This window comes from Vidua macroura, chromosome 39, assembly GCF_024509145.1.
Source record: "Vidua macroura isolate BioBank_ID:100142 chromosome 39, ASM2450914v1, whole genome shotgun sequence".
NCBI classification, from domain to species: domain Eukaryota; kingdom Metazoa; phylum Chordata; class Aves; order Passeriformes; family Viduidae; genus Vidua; species Vidua macroura.
In genome coordinates, this window is record NC_071609.1 from 185,628 (window position 1) to 200,936 (window position 15,309).

Below are 15,309 nucleotides of genomic sequence, written 5' to 3' on the forward strand. Positions count from 1 at the left end.
CAGCAGGGGACATGGGCACAGAGGTGACAGCAGGGGACAGCAGGGGACATCAGGAACAGCAGGGGACATTAGGGGACAGCAGGGAACAGCAGAGGATATCAGGGGACACGGGGACAGCAGGGGACAGCAGGGGATGTGGGGACAGCTGGAGACATCAGGGGACATGGGAACAGAGGTGACAGCAGGGGACAGCAGGGGACATCAGGGGACAGCAGGGGACAGCAAGGGACATGGAGACAGTGGGGGACATCACCTGGGAGGACACAGGGACATCAAGGGACATCCAGGGAGGATGTGGTGACAGTGGGGACATCAACCAGGGGGGACACCCAGACACGGGACAGCAGGGGACATCAGCCAGGGGAGATGGAGACATGGGGACAGTGGGGACATCAGCTGGAGGGACACAAGGAGATGGGGACACAGGTGACACAAGTGACACAGGTGACAGAGGTGACAGGTGACAGAGGTGACACAAGTGACACAGGTGACAGAGGTGACAGGTGACAGAGGTGACATGCGACCCAGATGACCCAGGTGGCAGATGTGAGCCAGGTGACAGACGTGATAGATGAGCCAGGTGGCACAGGTGACATGTGACAGAGGTGACAGGTGACACGGTGACAGAGGTGACTCGGGTGACCCGGGTGGCACTAGGGACAGGGACAGGGATGGGGAGAGCAACAGGGAGAGGGAGAGGGAGAGGGAGAGGGAGAGGGAGAGGGAGAGCCATGGGGACAGGGGACAGGGACAGGAACACAGGGGACAGAGGGGACAGGGACACAGGGACACAAGGGACAGGGACAGGGACAGTGACAGGGACACAGGGGACACAGGGGACAGTGGCAGTGACGGACAGGAACACGGGGACACAGGTACAGGGACAGAGGGGACAGGGACACAGAGGACAGGGACAGGGAGAGGGACAGGGAGAGGGACAGGGACAGGGACAGGGACAGGGACAGGGACAGGGACGGGGACACACCGATCCTGTAGTAGCTGTAGACGCTGACGGCCGCGGGCTGGATCAGCCCCACCTGGAACCGCTGGTGGGCCTTGAAGGCGAAACACTCCTGGGCCTTGTGGGACACCTGGGGACAGGGACAGGGACAGGGACAGGGGACAGGGACAGGGGACAGGGACAGGGACAGGGACAGGGGACAGGGACAGGGGACAGGGACAGGGACATGGGACAGGGACAGAGGGGACAGGGACAGGGACATGGGACAGGACAGGGACAGGGGACAGGACAGGGACATGGGACAGGACAGGGACAGGGGACAGGACAGGGACAGGGACAGGGACAGGGGCAGAGGGGACAGGGACAGGGACATGGGACAGGGACAGGGACAGGGGACAGGACAGGGAGAGGGAACAGGGACGGGGACAGGACAGGGACAGGGACAGGGACAGGAGACAGGGACAGGGGACAGGGACAGGGACAGGGACAGAGGAGAGGGGCAGGGGACAGGAGACAGGGCACAGAGCCAGGGGTAGGGGACAGAGGATAGGGGAGAGGGATACGGGTAGGGGACAGGGGACAGGAGACAGGGGACAGGGATGGGGACAGGGACAGGGGACAGGGATAGGGGACAGTGGCGGGGACATGGGGACAAGGACATGGGACAGGGCGACACGGGGACAGGGACAGGGGACATGGGGGTGGCACTCAGACAGGCTGCGAGCCACCTCCCCAGCACACCTGGTCCTGTCCCCAGCCAGGTCCCCGTGCTGTCCCCACCCATCTCTGTCCTTGTCACCACCTTGAGACTGTTGCTGTCATCACCCCTGTCCCCAGCCGTGTCCCCAACCCCAGCTGTGTCCCTGTCACAGCCCTGTCCCCTTCCTGTCCCTGCCCATGTCCCCAACTCCATCCTGATCCCTGTGCCATCCTGTCCCTGTCCTGTCCCTGTCCCCATCCCTGTCCTCTCACATTCCTGTCCCATCTTGTCCCTGTCCCTGTGTCCTTCCTGTCCCCAGTGTCCCCCATGTCCCCACCTTCATCATCACGCCTGTCCCCTTCCTGTCCCTGCTCATGTCCCCAACTCCATCCTGATTCCTGTGACATCTTGTCCCCATCCTGTCCCTGTCCCACCTTGTCCCTGTCCTGTCCCTGTCCCTGTCGCATCATGTCCCCACCCCTGTCCCATCATGTCCCCACCCTGTCCCACCTTGTCCCTGTCCCTGTCCCTGTCCCATCATGTCCCCACCCTGTCCCACCTTGTCCCTGTCCTGTCCCTGTCCCACCTTGTCCCTGTCCCATCATGTCCCCACCCCTGTCCCTGTCCTGTCCCTGTCCCTGTCCCATCATGTCCCCACCCCATCCCTGTCCCATCCCATCCCTGTCCCACCTTGTCATTGTCCCATCTTGTCCCTGCCACCATCCCTATCCTGTCCCCACCCCCGTGTCCCCAGTGTCCCCAATGTCCCCACCTTGTCCAGGTAAATGACGACGTTGCTCCGCTCTTTGTCCTGGTCCAGCTCGAACTTGGAGATGTACCTGTCCACCCCCTCGGACAGCTGGGGACAGCGGGGACAGCATGACACCGGGCACAGGGACAATGGGGACAGCGGGGACAGCGTGACACCGGGCACAGGGACAATGGGGACAGCGGGGACAGCGTGACACCGGGCACAGGGACAATGGGGACAGCGGGGACAGCGTGACACCGGGCACAGGGACAATGGGGACAGCGGGGACAGCATGACACCGGGCACAGGGACAATGGGGACAGCGGGGACAGCATGACACCGGGGACAGGGACAATGGGGACAGCGTGACACCGGGCACAGGGACAATGGGGACAGCAGGGACAGCGTGACACCGGGCACAGGGGACAATGGGGACAGCGGGGACAGCGTGACACCGAGCACAGGGGACAATGGGGACAGCGGGGACAGTGTGACACCGGGGACAGCGGGGACAGCATGACACCAGGCACAGGGGACAATGGGGACAGCGGGGACAGCATGACACCGGGCACAGGGGACAATGGGGACAGCATGACACCGGGCACAGGGGACAATGGGGACAGCGGGGACAGCGTGACACCGGGCACAGGGGACAATGGGGACAGCGGGGACAGCGTGACACCGGGCACAGGGACAATGGGGACAGCATGACACCGGGCACAGGGGACAATGGGGACAGCGGGGACAGCGTGACACCGGGCACAGGGACAATGGGGACAGCGGGGACAGCGTGACACCGGGGACAGCGGGGACAGCGTGACACCGGGGACAGCATGACACTGGGGACAGGGGACAATGGGGACAGCAGGGACAGCATGACACCAGGGACAGCGTGACACAAGGGATAGGGTGACACTGGGCACGGGGGACACCGTGACACCGGGAATGTGGGACATCAGGGACATTGTGACACCAGGGCACAGGGGACATGTAGGGACACCAGAATGGGGACACCGTGACACTGGGACACGTGGAGACATGTGGGGACATGCAGGGACATGTGGGGACATGCAGGGACGTGGAATGGCATCAGGACATGGGGACATGCAGGGACACAATGACACCGAGACTGTGGGGACACATGGGGACACGGTGACACCGGGACCATGGGGACACGCAGGGACAATGGGGATGTGGGGGCATGGTGGCACACGATGGAACAAAGACATGGGGTCCCCTGTCTTTGTCCCCATGTCCCCCTGAGAGTCCCCGTGTCCCCCTGAGTGTCCCCATGTCCCCCCATCCCCGGTGTCCCCACATCCCCCTGAGTGTCCCCGTGTCCCCCCGGTGTCCCCACATCCCCCCGAGTGTCCCCGTGTCACCCCGAGTGTCCCCATGTCCCCACACTGACCCTCCTCAGGTCCTGCACGTCCGGCGAGAAGCCCGTGAGCATGGACACGTCCAGGATGGACATGGTGGCATCCACGGTGTCCAGGTACCTGTGGGGACAGAGCTGAGGCCACCCCTGCCTGTCCCCAACCCCCGCAGTGTCCCCAGTGTCCCCATCCTTGTCCCTGACAGCCCCAATGTCCCTCCCTCCCCTTCCCCACACTGTCCCTGCTGTCCCCAATGTCCCCAATGTCCCCAATGTCCCCATCCTTTCCCTGATGTCCCTGTCCCCAACACCCACTCCCTGTCCCTGTTGTCCCCAATGTCCCCAATGTCCCCAATGTCCCTGCTGTCCCGAGTGTCCCCAATGTCCCCATCCTTTCCCTGATGTCCCTCTCCCCAATACCCCCTCCCTGTCCCTGCTGTCCCCAGTGTCCCCAGAGTCCCCAGTGTCCCAAATGAAGTCCCTGTCCCTGCTGTCTCCAGTGTCCCCAATGTCCCCAATGTCCCCAGTGTCCCCACTGTCTCCAGTGTCCCCATCTTTTCCCTGATGTCCCTGTCCCCAACATCCCCTCCCTGTCCCTGCTGTCCCCAGTGTCCCCAGTATCCCCAGTGTCACCAATGTCCCCATCCTTCCCCTGATGTCCCTGTCCCCAACACTCCCTCCCTGTCCCTGCTGTCCCCACTGTCCCCAGTGTCCCAATGTCCCCAATGTCCCCACTGTCCCCAATGTCCCCAGTGTCCCCAGTGTCCCCACTGTCCCCAGTGTCCCCATTGTCCCCAATGTCCCCAGTGTCCCAATGTCCCCACTGTCCCCAATGTCCCCACTGTCCCCAGTGTCCCCAATGTCCCCACTGTCCCCACTGTCCCCACTGTCCCCAATGTCCCCAGTGTCCCCACTGTCCCCACTGTCCCCAATGTCCCCAGTGTCCCCAGTGTCCCCACTGTCCCCAGTGTCCCCAATGTCCCCAGTGTCCCCACTGTCCCCAGTGTCCCCACCTGGTGCAGATGGTGATCTTGACAGACCTGATGACGTCCTCCTCTTCCTTGCCTGGGTGGGGACAACGAGGGGACATCGAAGGGGACGTGGGGCGCACACAGGGGACGTGGGGAGGGGCTCGGGGGGGACACAGCGGGGACAGGGAGGGGACATTTGGGGACTCACCACTGTTGACCTCCTCCACGGCCACGTTCAGGTCGAAGTTGTCACATTTGTCATCCTTCTCGGGGACCTTGGCGTGGTACACGGTCACCACGGTCATTGTCCCCTTGCCCACGCCCTCGGCCTTGACCGTGAAGTCCTCGTTCAGCTTGGTCTGAGGGGACAGGGGACATTGGCAGGGGACAGGGGACACTGGCAGGGGACAGGGGACACTGGGAGGGGACAGGGGACACTGGCAGGGGAGAGGGGACACTGGAAGGGGACAGGTGACACTGGCAGGGGACAGGGGACACTGGCAGGGGACAGGGGACACTGGGAGGGGACAGGGGATGTTGGGAAAGGACAGGGGACATTGGGAGGGGACATTGGCAGGGGACAGGTGACATTGGGAAGGGACAGGGGACGTTGGGAAGGGACAGGGGACATCCCCAGGAGGGACAGGGAGAGGTGCAGGGGCGTGTGGGGACATGGAGGGGACAGGCAGGACACAGAGGGGGTGGCAGAGATACAGGGGACAGGGACATTGAAGGACATGGAGGGGACACAGAGATCAGGGGGACAGGGAGGTGACAAGGACATTGCAGGTCACTGCAAGGGAGGGGACAAGGCCAGCCTGGGACATGGAGGTGACAAGGACATTCCAGGGAGGGGACAAGGCCAGCCTGGGACATGCCAAACCTTGAAAGGACACAGAGGTGACATGGAAGGGACATGGAGGGACAAGGTCAGGCTGGGACATGGAGGTGACAGGGACATTCCAGGGAGGGGACAAGATCAGGGTGGGACATGAAGGTGACAAGGACACTGCAGAGAGGGGACAAGGACATTCCAGGCAGGTGACAAGGCCAGCCTGGGACATCTCAAGCCTTTAGAGGACCCTGAGGGGACAGGACATGGAAGGAATGGTGATGGGAGGAGATCCAACGAGGACACCCAGAGGTGACAATGCCAGGTGACAGTGCCAGGTGCCAGGTGACAGGTGACAGTGCCAGGTGCCAGGTGCCAGGGACAGGTACCTCGGTGGAGCGTGCCACCAGCGCGTTGCTGTTCTTGATGCGGTACTTGATGGGGCTGGCGCGGCGCGGCAGCAGCACCGACACGTCCAGCTCCAGCTGCTGCTGGGACTCCGCGGCCATCTGGTACTGGGCCAGCGCTTGGAACACCAGGATGGTGGCCTGAGGGGACACTGGTGTCACCATGGCTTGGGGACACCACCTGTGTGTCCACCTGGTGCTGGGCCAGCGCTTGGAACACCAGGATGGTGGCCTGAGAGGACACTGGTGTCACCAGGGCTTGGGGACGCTGGGTGGAGAGCCCACGAGGGCTCCTGGGTGGGCCCGGTGGCCTGACAGTCACCAGTGTCACCAGGGCTTGGGGACACAGCTCTGTGTCCACCTGGTGCTGGGCCAGCGCTTGGAATATCAAGATGGTGGCCTGAGGGGACATCAGGGTCACCATGGCTTGGGGACACCACCTGTGTGTTCACCTGGTGCTGGTCCAGCGCTTGGAACACCAGGATGGTGGCCTGAGGGGACACTGGGGTCACCAGGGCTTGGGGACGCTGGGTGGAGAGCCCACAAGGGCTCCTGGGTGGGCCCGGTGGCCTGAGGGGTCATTGGGGTCACCAGGGCTTGGGGATGCTGGTGCAGAGGCCACAAGGTCTTCTGAGTGGCCTTGAGGGGACACCGGTGTCACCAGGGCTTGGGGACATCGACTGGAGCACCCCCAAAGGCTTCTGAGTGACCTTTAGCTCCTGGGCCACCAAAGACATCCCCAAAAAAGACAACGCCCATCCCTGTCACCCCCAGTGCCACCAGGTGCTCCCGAGATGTCCCCATGGGTGGCCGGGGGTGTCCCCTGTCGCACCTGGGTGGAGCCGTAGCCTCCTCCGTAGTAGTTCTGCTGGGCGAGCCACCGGACCACCGGCCCCGCCAGCTCGGACTTCTTCATCTGCAGCAGGGCCAGCAGCGCGTAGGACGTGCCCTCGATGTTGTAGGTGCGGGCGTTGCGCTCCTCCCAGCTGGCCCCACCTGCGGGGACATCGGGGACACCTTCAGCCACCAGGGACCCCATGGCCACCTCAGCCCGGCCCCAAATTACAACCCCAGGCGAGGTCTTATCTCAGGAGGATCCAAAACCACTTCTGGAGAAGCTCATGAGATCACAAAACCACCTCCCCTGACCCCGGTTTCAACCCTTTCAACCCCAAGGTGAGGTGTCACCTTCGAGAACCTTCAGGAGGACCCAAAACCACCTTCCCTGACCCCAAATTCCAACCCTGGGTGAGGATTCAGTTCTGGAGAACCTCAGGAGAACCCAAAACCAGCTTTGCAGAACCTCGTGAGAACCCAAAACCACCTCCCCTGACACCAATTTCAACCCTTTCCACACCAATGGGAGATGTCACCTTTGAAGAACCTCATGATGACCCAAAGCCACCTCCTTTCACCCCAAACTGGATCGCCCAGGTGAAACTACCTCCGCTGCCCCAATTTCCACCCCAGGTTTGGTGTCATCTTTGGAGAACCTTCTGAAGACCCAAAACCACGTTTCCTGACCTCAATTTTGACCCCTCTTGAGGCATCACCTTTGGAGAACTTCATGAGGACCCAAACCCACCTCCTTTCACCCCAACTTTGACCCCTCTTGAGACGTCACCTTTGGAGAACCTCATGAGGATCCTCTCGGTGTTGAGCTTCCCTGCCAGGGCCAGCGCGTAGGAGGCCAGGGCCACCGTGTAGGGCCGGGCCAGCTGCTCGTAGCGCCGGGCCAGGAAACCGGCGGCTTTTTTGATGCTGTCGTCCAAGCTCTGGGAACGAAGGATGGAAATTTGGGATCTCAGGTGGCTTCCATGAGGGTCTGGCACCTCGGGAGTGTCCCTGTCCCCACGTGGGGTCACTCACGTTGACGTGGTCCTTGCAGGTGTCCCGTGCCTCCTCCAGGGCGATGAGGACGAAGGCGGTGAGGGACACCTCGGGCTCGGCGCCTTGGTAGCCTCCCTGTGGGATGAAAAAGAGGGAAAAAACCTCGGGATCGGGGTTTTCCCAGCGCTCGGGGATCCCCCAGCAGCTCATTCCAAACATCCGTCCTTGACCAGTCTGAGGGACACCCAAGGGACACCAAGGGACAGCCAAACGTCACCCAAGGGACATCCAAAGATTATCTGACCTTCACGTGAGGAGCACCCAAGGGACACCCAAGGGTCACCCCAGGGACACCCAATGGGCACCCAAACATCACCCAAGGGAAATCCAAAGAATATCTGACCTTCATGTGGGGAACACCCAAGGGACACCCAAGGGACATCCAAAGAATATCTGACCTTCATCTGACCTTCACGTGAGGAAAACCCAAGGGACAATCAAGGGACACCCAAGGGACACCCAAGGGGCATCCACAGAATATCTGACCTTCACATGAGGGACATCCAAAGGACACCCAATGGGCAGCCAAATGTCACCCAAGGGACATCCAAATAATATCTGACCTTCACGTGAGGAACACCCGAGGGACACCCAAGGGTCACCCCAGGGACACCCAATGGGCACCCAAACATCACCCAAGGGACATCCAAAGAATATCTGACCTTCATGTGGGGAACACCCAAGGGACACCCAAGGGACATCCAAAGAATATCTGACCTTCATCTGACCTTCACGTGAGGAAAACCCAAGGGACACCCAAGGGACGCCCAATGGACACCCCAACTTTGCCCATGGGACACCCAAAGAACACCCAAGGGACACCCAGCATCACCCAAGGGACACCCTTGGACACCCAAGGAACACCCAAGGAATGTTTGACCTTCACCTGTCCTTCACCCAATGAACGCCCAAGGAAATTTCTGAGGTTCACCTGACCTTCGCCCCAGGAAGTCCAAGGAACACCTGACCTTCACCCAAGGAACACCCAAAACCCACCCAGACTTCAACCAAGGAACACTCAAAGAATTCCTGAGGTTCACCTGACCTTCACCCAAGGAACGCCCAAGGAACACCCAAAGTTCACCAGACCTTCACCCAAAGCCCACACAAAACCTCCCGACCTCCACCCGAGGCCCCCCAGTCTTCGGCCACCAGCAGTGACAGGGTTGAGGGGTCCCCCTACCACCATCTCCTTATGGATGACGGGTGCGTCCTCCTGGAAGACCCCATCCGGCTTCTGCCTGTTGAGGATGAGCCACTTGATGGGGCCGCAGATCTCGCCGTGCTCGATGTCCGTCAGCTTCCTGGCCATGGCGAACACCTTGACCACGTAGGCGGTCAACCTAAGGACGGGGACACCTGAGCGTCGCGTCCGGCCCTGTCACCTGGGCCGGGTGGTGGCGGTGGCAGCAGGACCCTCACCAGGTGCTGGAGGGGCGGTTGATGAAGGCGGCGTAGGAGCTGTCGGGTTTGCGGAAGGCCAACTGCTGGACATAACCTGCGAGGAGATGGCCGTTGGTCAATGCGAGGAGTGGCCTGGGTGGGCTTCAGGCCACCAATGTCCTCCAGCCATTGGTCAACACGAGGGATGGCCTGGGTGGGCTTCAGGCCACCAATGTCCTCCAGCCATTGGTCAACATGACGGGTGGCCAGTGGTGGCTTCAGGCCACCAATGTCCTCCAGCCACTGGTCAACATGAGGGGTGGTCTCAGACCACCAATGTCATCAACCGTTGGTCAACACGATGGGTGGCCAGTGGTGGTCTCAGACCACGAATGCTCTCCAACCATTAGTCAGTGTGAGGAGTGGCCTCAGACCACCAATGTCCTCCAACTGTTGGGCAGCGTGAGGGGTGGCCTGGGTGGGCTTCAGGCCACCAATGTCCTCCAACTGTTGGCCAACACATGGGGAGGCTGGTGGTGGTCTCAGGCCACCAATGTCCTCCAACTGTTGGCCAACACATGGGGTTGCTGGTGGTGGATTCAGGCCACCAACGTCCTCCAGACATTGGACAATGCAAGGAGTGTCCAGAGGTGGCCTTGACCTTGGGTGGCCTCAGGCCACTCAGGTCCTCCAACCGTTGGCCAACACAAAGAGCACCCACCCAAGGTGAGGAACCCTCAGGCCACCAACCCACTCTGGAGCCCATCCCAGTGCAAACCAGTAACTCTCGAAACCCCAAACTGGTGTCACCTAAGCCAGGTCTCCTCCAGAGGGGCAACCTTCTGCACCACCTCGGATGATAGGGACATTTTGTGACCTGAGAGAGGACATTGAGGGACATTCCCACCACTTTGGGGCCATTCCCACCACTTTTGAGGACATTCCCACCACTTTGGGGCCATTCCCACCACTTTGGGGCCGTTCCCACCACTTTTGAGGACGTTCCCACCACTTTGGGGCCATTCCCACCACTTTGGGGCCATTCCCACCACTTCTGGGGACATTCCCACCATTTTGGGACCATTCCCACTACTTTTGGGACCATTCCCACCACTTTTGGGACCATTCCCACCACTGCTGGGGACATTCCCACCACTGTTGGAGACATTCCCACCACTTTTGGAGCTGTTCCCACCACTTTTGGGACCATTCCCACCTTTCTTGATCAGCTCGATGGCCCCCGCCCGGCGGTCGATGCCGAAGTTCTCCCACTGCTGGGTGCTGTCCAGGTAGTGGACGGCGATGACCGTGGGGGTCAGGGCGATCATGTTCTGCTCCCCACAGCCCGACGGGGTCACGATCAGGTGCTTCAGCTTGGCCCCGTCGATGGCCTTCTCCACGATGATGGACACGGGGTTGCCTGGGCCACAAGAGGACGTGCCACGCCCGAGGATGTCCCACCTGTCCCCCCCCACAACCAGGCTGTCCCCATGTGTCCCCTCCTTGGTGCTCACCCTGGATGCTGACTTTGGTCTCCGACTCGGTGTTGGGGACGATGTCCGAGAGGTCCGCGGCCTTCACCCGCTCCTCCTGCACCCCGTCTGTGGGGTGGGGTGGACGTGGGTGACCCCAAATGTTCCCCGTGTCCCCCCACAGTGCTCAACCCTGCGGTGACCCAGCCCCATCCCACATCAGGGTGTCCCTTGTCCCTCCAGACCCCACCAGGATGTCTCTTCTCCCTTGAGATGCCCCAGTTCCCTGGTGGTATGTCCCTTGTCCTCCAAGTTGTCCCAAAACCTGATCTTGGAGGTACCTCCTTGATCCCTCCAGATGTCCCAAACCCACAGTGGAACCTCTTTGGTCCCCAAAGATGTCCCAAGGCCACCATGAGACCTCCCTGGTCTCCAGAGATGTCCCAAACCCACAGTGGGACTTCTCTGATCCCTCAAGACCAGATGCCCCAGACCCATGGTGGGGTTTTCCTTGTCCTCCAAGATGTCCCAGACCTGTCCTTGGTGGTACCTTCTCCTTCCCCTGAGATGTCCCAAACCCACAGTGGGACCTGCTTGGTCCGCAGAGATGTCCCAAAGCCACCATGGGACCTCCCTGGTCCCCAGAGATGTCACTCACTGATTCCCTTGTTCTGCGGGTCCAGCTCGACGATCTTCACTGTCTTCTCCAGCCGCATCCCCTCGGGCTGTCCAGGGCAGAGTCCAGCGCTCAAGGTGGGGTTGGCTCTGGGGTCCTCCCCTTCCCAACCCCTCTGGACCATCCGGGAGAGGAGTCCCAGTATAAACCAGTATAAACCAGTACCCCCAGTGACACATCAAGACAACCCCAGGAGGCCACACTGGGTCACACAGGTCACCAAGGTCCTGGAGACCCTAAGGTCACTCTTGTGTCTTGGTCAACGTCATTGTGTTGCCACCATGGTCAGCCTGATCTTGATGGTCCCTTCCAGATCATCAATGAAGATATTGATTGCAAATATCAAATCAATAAGGGCATCAAGTCCCATGGTCACCCTGATCCCATCCAGATCATCAATGAAGATATTGATTAAAGATATCAAATCAATAGTGCTATCAAACCCAGCTGGCCGCACACTGACCCCTTGGGGCCACCAGGGGTGACTGGACGTGCCACCACCCACCACCGCCCTCTGCTGTGGTGGATCTGCTCGCCCAACCACTGAAGGTCAACACATGGATGCCACCACGCTAGGGACACCTCAGGAACGGAGGAGACGCCACCACGGCCACTGGTGGCCACTCACCACGACTCTGAGCTTCTTCTTGACCCCATCACTCATGTACTGGTTGCGGACGGCCGCCTTGACCTCGATGTCCAGCAGGCCGAGCTTCAGGGGGACGACGACGAAGGACACGGTGCGCGAGGACTTGGCCTTCATGCGCAGCACCTGCTGGTAGCGCCTCTTGGCCGTGGAGGGGCTGCACAGGTCGGGGTTGTAGACCAGCTCCACGCGCACCTGGACAGGTGACAGGGAGGTCACACGCGAGGTCCCGAGCGGGTGATGGTACCCCCAAAAAATGTCCCCGACTGACCGTGATTTCGTGCTGCCAGTAGTTGTAGAGGATGGCGCGGATCTCCACCTGCTCGTTCCTCACCACCGAGTAGGGCAGGCGGAGGTCCATGAAGAACTCCTTCATCACCGTGATCTCGTAAGGGTCGGCCACGCACAGACCTGGGGTTGGGGACATGCGGGGGTTTGGGGTTGGGGGATGCCTTGTGTCACCAAGGCAGCCCTGAGGTCTTCAGAGGTCCCTGGAGGCCCAAGGAGTCCTCAAAAGGTTTAGGAGATCCACCAAGACCCACAGAGTCTTCCCAAGGTTTAGGAGATCCATCAAGACCCACAGAGTTCTCACAAGGTTTAGGAGATCCATCAAGACCCCAGAGTCCTCCCAGGGCTTAGGAGACCTCTTGAATCCCAAAGTTTAGGAGATCCCTCAAGTTCCATGGAGTCCCCCCAAGGTTTAGGGGATGTCTCAAGATCCATGGAGTCCTCCCAAGGTTTGGAAGATCCCTTGAATCTCAAAGAATTCTCCCAAAATTTAGGAGATCCCTCAAGTCCCAAGGAGATCCCTCAAACCCCAAGGATGGCCACCAAGCTTTGGGGCATCTCCCTCTCAGATTTTGGAGATCCCTTAAATCCCAGTGAACTCCTCCAGGCTTTAGGAGACCATTCCGGTCTCAGGGACCCCCCCACAAGGTTTGGGGACCTTCCGTTGACCCCAGGAACCTCCTTGTCCTCCATGACCCCATACCTTTGGAGGGGGAGAGGCTGACGGCCAGGACCTCCCAGGTGGTGATGGAGTCCTTCAGGTACACGGGCAGTGTCTTGGCCGAGACCCTGGAGAGGACAGGAGTGACCAAGACGGTCAGGGCCCACCCCAAGCCAGGCTCAGGGGGTGTCACCATGGGACTTCCCTGGTCCCCAGAGATGTCCCAAACCCACAGTGGGACCTCCCTGGTCCCCAGAGATGTCCCAAACCCACAGTGGGACTTCCCTGGTCCCCAGAGATGTCCCAAACCCACAGTGGGACTTCCTTTGTCCCCAAAGATGTCCCAGCCCCACAGACCACCAAGCAGGACCAGGAGCTTAGAGATGACCCCTGAGTGGACCAAGAAGTCCTGAGATTGGGCCAGGAGGTTAGCAGTGACCTTTGTCTGGATTTGAGGTGACCTTAACTGGTCTCCAGAGATGTCCAAGCTGGATGAGGACAGGGTGACCGTGCCCAGGCTGGGCCATGGGGTGGGAGGGTGGTGGGACAGGAGGTCCAGGCTCACCCCAGCTCGTTGGGCGGCTCCGTCAGCTGCTCCACCTGCCACAGCCAACTCTCGGGGAAGAGGCTCCGCGAGACGATGTCCGAGTCCGGCGAGAACAGATCGTCCTCCTCCTGGCCTGGGGGTGGTGGCATCGGCCTTCTCGAACGTGGACTCAGGGCTGTGACCCCTGAGCGGAGCTGGTATCACCCCAGCGCCACCCGGTGTCACCCCAGCGCCACCCCAGTGCCACCCCAGTGCCACCCCAGTGCCACCTGAGTGCCACCTCTTGTCTTGCCCAAGGTCACCCAACTGCCGCTCAAGTGTTGCCCAATGCATTGTCCAAGGATGGCATAAGGAATGCCCGAGGGCCACTTGGCCTTCACCCAAGGAATGCCCCAAACCCACCCAAGACCCTCCCAACCTTCACCCAAGCTCCACCTGAGGAACACCCCAGGAATGCCTGAGGTTCACCTGACCTTCCCCCAGGGAAAGTCCAAGGAAAGTTCAAGAAACACCCAAAGAGCACCCAAGGTTCACCTGACCTTCCCCCAGGGAAAGTTCAAGGAACGTCCAAGAAACACCCAAGGAACACCCTAGGAAAGTCTAAGGAACAGCCAAGGAACACCCAAGGAGCACCCAATGTTCACCCGACCTTCTCCCAAGGAAAGTCTAAGGAAAGTCCAAGGATCACCCAAGGAACACCTAAGGAACACTCAAGGTTCACTTGACCTTCACCCAAGTTCCACCTGAGGAGCACCCAAGGAATGCCTGAGGTTCACCTGACCTTCCCCCAGGGAAAGTCCAAAGAACATCCAAGGAACACCCAAGGAATGTCTAAGGAACACCCAAGGAACACCCAAGGAACAGCCAAGGAACAGCCAAGGTTCACCTGACCTTCACCAAAGAACTCTCAAGGAACATCCAACCTTCACCCAAGCTTTGCTCAAGCTCACCTTCACCTAAGGTTCCCTAAGGAACACCCAAAACCCACCCAAGACATTCCCAACCCTCACCCAAGCTCCACCTGAGGAGCACCCAAAGAACACCCAAGGTTCACCTGACCTTCCCCCAAGGAACGTCCAAGGAACACCCAAGGAACACCCAAGGAGCACCCAAGGTTCACCTGACCTTCACCCAAGCTCCACCTGAGGAGCACCCAAGGAATGCCTGAGGTTCACCTGACCTTCCCCCAAGGAACGCCCAAGGAATGTCCAAGGAACACCCAAGGAACACCCAAGGTTCACCTGACCTTCACCAAAGAACACTCAAGGCATATCCAACCTTCACCCAAGCTTTGCTCAAGCTCACTTTCACCTGAGGTTCACCAAGAAACACCCAAAACCCACCCAAGACACTTCACCAAAGCTCCAGGCGAGGTTCCTCCAACCTCCCCCGACCTTCTCCCACCCTCCATGAGCCAACACTTGCTTCTGGCCAGCCCGGTGCTGGGTGTCAGGCTCTGCTGGTCCCGCTTGGCCTTGATGTATCTGCAGCAGTCGAGGAAGGCGCGGACGCAGGACTCGCCCTCCTGGATGTACTCGCTCCTCTGCTCGCAGCTGTGTCCCATCAGGTTGTCCTTCATCCCGTCCTCACAGCATTTCTTCTCCAGTTTGTCCGAGTACTCGGCCGCTGCCGGACACCAGGACAGGGCTGGGACCGGCCCTGGTGGCTCTTGGGAATGGGGACCTCGGGGGCGTGGGACACTCTGGTGGCTCGCAGGAATGGGGACATCGAGGTGTGGGACACTCTGGT

At 60.3% G+C, this 15,309-nt stretch overlaps 1 protein-coding gene across 2 annotated transcripts in view; it reads right to left on the reverse strand.

Annotated features, from left to right (window-relative positions):
* The window catches only part of C3 (complement C3), a 34,524-nt gene that overhangs the window by 5,031 nt on the left and 14,184 nt on the right, over window positions 1-15,309 (reverse strand). Inside the window, exons 17-35 of one of the 2 annotated variants that reach the window (XM_054002293.1) lie at window positions 14,986-15,186; window positions 13,579-13,693; window positions 13,056-13,141; window positions 12,336-12,475; window positions 12,047-12,259; window positions 11,401-11,467; window positions 10,785-10,871; window positions 10,487-10,690; window positions 9,310-9,385; window positions 9,071-9,230; window positions 7,867-7,962; window positions 7,622-7,772; window positions 6,830-6,993; window positions 5,980-6,138; window positions 4,967-5,117; window positions 4,801-4,852; window positions 3,824-3,911; window positions 2,434-2,520; window positions 986-1,091 (exon numbers count right to left, since the gene is read on the reverse strand). In XM_054002293.1, coding sequence (XP_053858268.1) covers window positions 986-1,091; window positions 2,434-2,520; window positions 3,824-3,911; window positions 4,801-4,852; window positions 4,967-5,117; window positions 5,980-6,138; window positions 6,830-6,993; window positions 7,622-7,772; window positions 7,867-7,962; window positions 9,071-9,230; window positions 9,310-9,385; window positions 10,487-10,690; window positions 10,785-10,871; window positions 11,401-11,467; window positions 12,047-12,259; window positions 12,336-12,475; window positions 13,056-13,141; window positions 13,579-13,693; window positions 14,986-15,186 — 2,403 coding nt within the window. Of the gene's footprint in view, window positions 1-985; window positions 1,092-2,433; window positions 2,521-3,823; window positions 3,912-4,800; window positions 4,853-4,966; window positions 5,118-5,979; window positions 6,139-6,829; window positions 6,994-7,621; window positions 7,773-7,866; window positions 7,963-9,070; window positions 9,231-9,309; window positions 9,386-10,486; window positions 10,691-10,784; window positions 10,872-11,400; window positions 11,468-12,046; window positions 12,260-12,335; window positions 12,476-13,055; window positions 13,142-13,578; window positions 13,745-14,985; window positions 15,187-15,309 lie in introns of both variants that reach the window. The other variant, XM_054002292.1, reaches the window with a different exon arrangement.